The 4,529-nt window shown below is 47.2% G+C and overlaps 1 protein-coding gene across 3 annotated transcripts in view; it reads right to left on the reverse strand.

Moving 5' to 3' along the window:
- The window catches only part of KIRREL3 (kin of IRRE like 3 (Drosophila)), a 367,287-nt gene that overhangs the window by 96,499 nt on the left and 266,259 nt on the right, over positions 1 to 4,529 (reverse strand). For all 3 annotated transcript variants that reach the window (XM_019546971.1, XM_019546970.1, XM_019546972.1), the window contains exon 8: positions 4,026 to 4,153. In XM_019546971.1, the coding sequence (XP_019402516.1) occupies positions 4,026 to 4,153 (128 nt within the window). The remainder of the gene's footprint in view (positions 1 to 4,025; positions 4,154 to 4,529) is intronic.

Raw genomic sequence — 4,529 nt, forward strand, 5'->3', positions numbered from 1 at the left:
TGCATGAACCACCGGGCTAGAGAAGCAGGCTCCCTCTTGCTTGCTCTTCACTGGCCTCAGGACTCTTGTAGTCTTATCTGCTCTGTGGCCTAACTTCAATAGGAGTGGAGGGTGGTGGGCAGTGGCAGATGTGGGTTTGAATCCTTTCTGGTTGAAGACAGCACTATAACTTAGGTCTCCTACATGTAATACGCTGTTATGAAAAAGGTGGGTACCACCATCAGGTCCCCTAAGAAGAGGCTCAGAGCTCTTGATCTCAAATGAACAGATACACCAAAGCTCCAGAGAGGGATTTAGAGTCACCTGTGTGCTTAGTTTTTGCTCTTGGCTAGCTCTAGCCAACTTCTTGCTTATAGCCTGTGCTTTCTGAATCATCTTCTCATCTTTGCCTGCACAGGGAGCCAAGGCACTTAACCTCATTTCTTTGACTCAGCCTCCCAGGGCCTAGCTCCTAATTTAAGTGTGCCAATGCTTAAAATGGAGGCATCTAAGTAGCTAGTCTGCATTTGCCTTTAGCCTCTCTGTTCCTCAGTACTATAGTGACAATAGCACTGCCCTGCCATGCATGCACGTTATAAACATAAACTTATTCCTGACTGGGATGTGCTCAGACATTATAGTGATGGGGAGCATGTATATTCCAAGGATACAGCTTCCAGCACTTCCTCTGGCCTCCTTGTTGCTGGCCCTCCTGTCAAACCTGTCCTCTGCCTGCTACCCTGGTTTCCCAGTGCCTATCGTGAGGAAGGCCTTGGCCCTTATCTTTAAAATGGTCAGCAGCCAAGGCTTAGTGAATCCCTGGGATAGTCTGTAGCTTCAGGGTGAGGGCTGTGATCAACGACTCTACTCTTCAGGCACAATGAAGCTTTGAAATGAGGGTATGTCTTCTTCTGTGCCAGGGTCAGAGCCATCTTGGGGGGCAGTCTGATGCTGCGGCACAAACCATTGCAAAAACTATAAAGAGCATCACAAACCTTCTGCTCTAAGTAAGAAATGTGCTGCCTGCCTGCCTGCTTGAACATCAACACAGAGCAATGCTGACACTAAAAAGTGAGTAAAACCCTATCAAAACTACCTATTCCACTGCACACACGATTCTTCCCTTCAGGACAGAAAGAGAGACGGAGGTCATTTACTTTGCTTAATGCATATGTGAAAGGGCTTCAGATATTGTGATGAGAACATACAAAAACTTACACAGAACCTTAGTTCACCTCCACAGTGCCCAGCCCCCATCTCTTTATTACTGCATTACTGACATGACACAATGACAACTGGCAGAGGAACAGAGGAACAATTGTATTTGTGATACAGGAGGGAATCCCTCCTGCAGATGGAGTGCCTGGCATCGGTATTTTCATGGTGTCCCACATTAGCAGATCTGTTTCACACAGAAAGAGATGATTCTTTATGACACTTGTTTCACAGAGGGCTTGTTTCTCATGCAGCAGCAAACAGCATGGTCTGTAGAAATGGCTTTGCAGAGTCATACATTATAATGCCAGAAGGGACCATTGTGAACATCCAGTCTGACCTCCTGTATAACAAAGGCCAGAGGCCTTCCCTGAATTCATTGTGGTTTGAATTAATCTGTCGTTTACATCTCAGTTTCAAAATGGTCAGTTGTGGTGACTCCCTGGAAAGCTTTAGGAAGTTATTGTAATGGTTAATTGCCCTCTTTATTAAACATGGGTATCCTATGCCTAGGACCAGGGTCACCCTTCATACAGGAGCGGGCAATTATTTTGGGTGGAGGGCCCACTTGCTGAGTTTTGGCAAGCTGTCGAGGGCAGCATGGATAGCCCTACCCCGTGACAGGTGCCCCGCCCCTAGTCGCCATCTTGTGACTGGAAGTCCTGCCCCCTAACCCCTGACCTTTGCCACCAGAAGTCCCTCCCCTTGCACCCGAAAGTACTCCTTTCAGCAAGGGGTTTTGCCATCTCTGAACCAGAAAAATACCAAATTATTTTCTACAATATCCATTAATTTAATGAATTAATGGGGGAGGGTGGCTGGGGTGTCTGAGTGGTGTGGGGGTCGGTGTGTATGTCAGAGCAAAGGGGGTGTGGGTATATGTGTAGGGTGAGTAGTGCATGTGGGACTCACCCTATAACACACACACACACACCCCCATCCCAGGTTAGCAGTGTGGCCTGTGCTCCCTGGTCTGGCAATGCAGCCATGTGGTGCTGGAGCAGTGTGTGGCAGCAAGGCAGGGAAAGGGCTGCAGGTGAGGTGGGGCTGGGCTTCTGGGTCCTGCTGGCCCCCCTGGGTCCTACTGCCCCCGACTCCTGTCATCTTTGACAGGCAGCCAGGAGCAGATAAATGCTAACTTTCTTCATTTTTTAGGGGCCCCACAGGCTGGATAGTAAGGCTGGCAGGCTGTAGTTTGCTTGCCTCTGCCTTGAATGTTTACTGCTTCCTCCCCCTCTCCCTCTCCCTCTTGATATACCTTTGGGTGCCTGACTGAAGACCTCATTAGCACAGCTTTGTTCCCTGTGGAAGTACAGGTGGACTGTGATCAACTTACCACCCTTCTGGGGGACTCATTTCATTGCTAGATTTGTTTGCCAATCCTTTCATCATTCAAGCTGCTCTTCTCCAATCCCTCTCCAGGTAACCAACATTCTTTTGGAATGATGGTCACCAGAACCGGATGCAGTATTCCAGTAGCTGTTGTACCACTTCCTGATACCTAGATAATGGAACCTATCTTCTTAGCAGAGAACACTTTACTTATACATCCAAGGATTGCATTAGCTTTTTGGCTAACGCAGTTGGAAACTCAACTTCTGTTGATTATTTACCAAGACTCTCTGGTCTCAGGACAGTCTCCAATCCTGTATTGACATTCTTTGTATGTCTAATTTTACATTTAGCTCTAAAACACATATTATTTGCTTCTTCCCTGATTATCAACCAAGCTAGATTGGCCCATATCCATGACCATCTTTTCGGTATTTACCACATTGCAATCTTTGTCATCTTCAAGTAATGACTTTGACCCCTGGCTACAGGACAGGCACAGATCCTAGCCTCCAGGCCCTGCCACAGCACCTTACTGCCCAGCTCTGATGTCAATGTGGGCAAAGCCCCCCACTGGCAACATGCTACTAGATTCCCCTAGTTCCATGGGCCTGATCCAGTAATTCTGCAAACCATATGTTGCCAACCCTTGTCTTGTAAGATTAGGTCAGGTATACAAGAGCCAGAGGAGGTCTCAATTTTTGAGTCCTCAACTCTCAGTTTGGTCACTGGAAGCAGAGCAAGCTTAACATCCTCAAGACAGAGGTGGCTAGCCAAGTTAGTCTGAAGTCAGGCAGAAGACAGAGCAGGCTGCCACCTGAGAAACTAACTGGTTCAGAATGACATGAGCTTTTCCAGGAAGCAACCTACTTTGTCAGAGCAGCTGATGAAGTATCTTGTTGCCTTGTAATTACAGTGCATCAGTGCAGACTCGATTAATTGAGTCTGCTGGAGTGTGCTAATTACAAGGCAACAAGTTGCTTTAATTAAAGTGTCCCCCCTACTCCCAGAGCACATGTATAAATGCCCTAAGATGCTGTCCTGCCTTGCCTTCTACTTAACATCCTCAAGAGACTCTCTTTGATTGACAAGATTGAGCCATAAATGAATACTGAGCAGTGGGTGCTTGGCCTGATTTCAATGGAAGTTTTTTTCCCCCCTTAAAATTGCAGTTTATTATTTGTATTACAATAGCTCCAGTGTCTGTTGGGGCCTTGGTTTACAAGGCAACACACACACACACACACACACACACACACACATACACACTAAGAAGCAGCCCACCTTCAAAGAAGCTATGGAGCAAATGGAAAAAGTTTTGAGAGATAATATGCTCAGAGAAGCAAAATGACACAGCAAATCAGTAGCAGAGGCAGACTTCAATGCCAGCTTGTCTGAACTTGAATGCTGTGACAAACCCATTCCCCTGCATTGCCTCTTGGGCTCTAGCCCCTGATCTCAAATGTGTGCGGTGTTTCTCCTGTGACTGTAGTTCTTACCACGCCTGAGCCCCGCTTCATCCAGACAATGGTCAGAGATGGATTTCCAGTCCAAGCGCAGTTGAATACTGCATCTGACCCCAGGTCAACGAGGAGCGACTGTGGTTCTGTTGCCATCCTGGGCCCAACTGTGCAAAGGAGATAGGAAGAGAAGGTGACTGTCTGGAGAAACAGAGGCAGACACTCTCACAGTTCAGCATAATGCCAAGCATGCCGAGTTTCACCATCTCCCCCCATCCTCTCCTTAAGAGCAAGCTACATTTTGCTCTGCTTTAGATCAAAATTAACTTTAATCCACCCATCAATATGACCAGATACAGAGCAGACATACAGCTGTGCCTGAGCTCTGCTTGGTGCATCCTAACCAGATGGCAAGCACAGGTAGCTTTTAGGGCTGTGCGAAGCTTTGGCCCCTGATTCGATTCACTGGAGATTTGGCCCAATTCGGTGGCCAAATCCCTGAATCTGGATTGAATCATAGGACCCTTTAATCTCTCTGAATTG

This window comes from Crocodylus porosus, unplaced genomic scaffold (genome assembly GCF_001723895.1).
Source record: "Crocodylus porosus isolate Cpor-Errol unplaced genomic scaffold, CroPor_comp1, whole genome shotgun sequence".
NCBI lineage: Eukaryota > Metazoa > Chordata > Crocodylia > Crocodylidae > Crocodylus > Crocodylus porosus.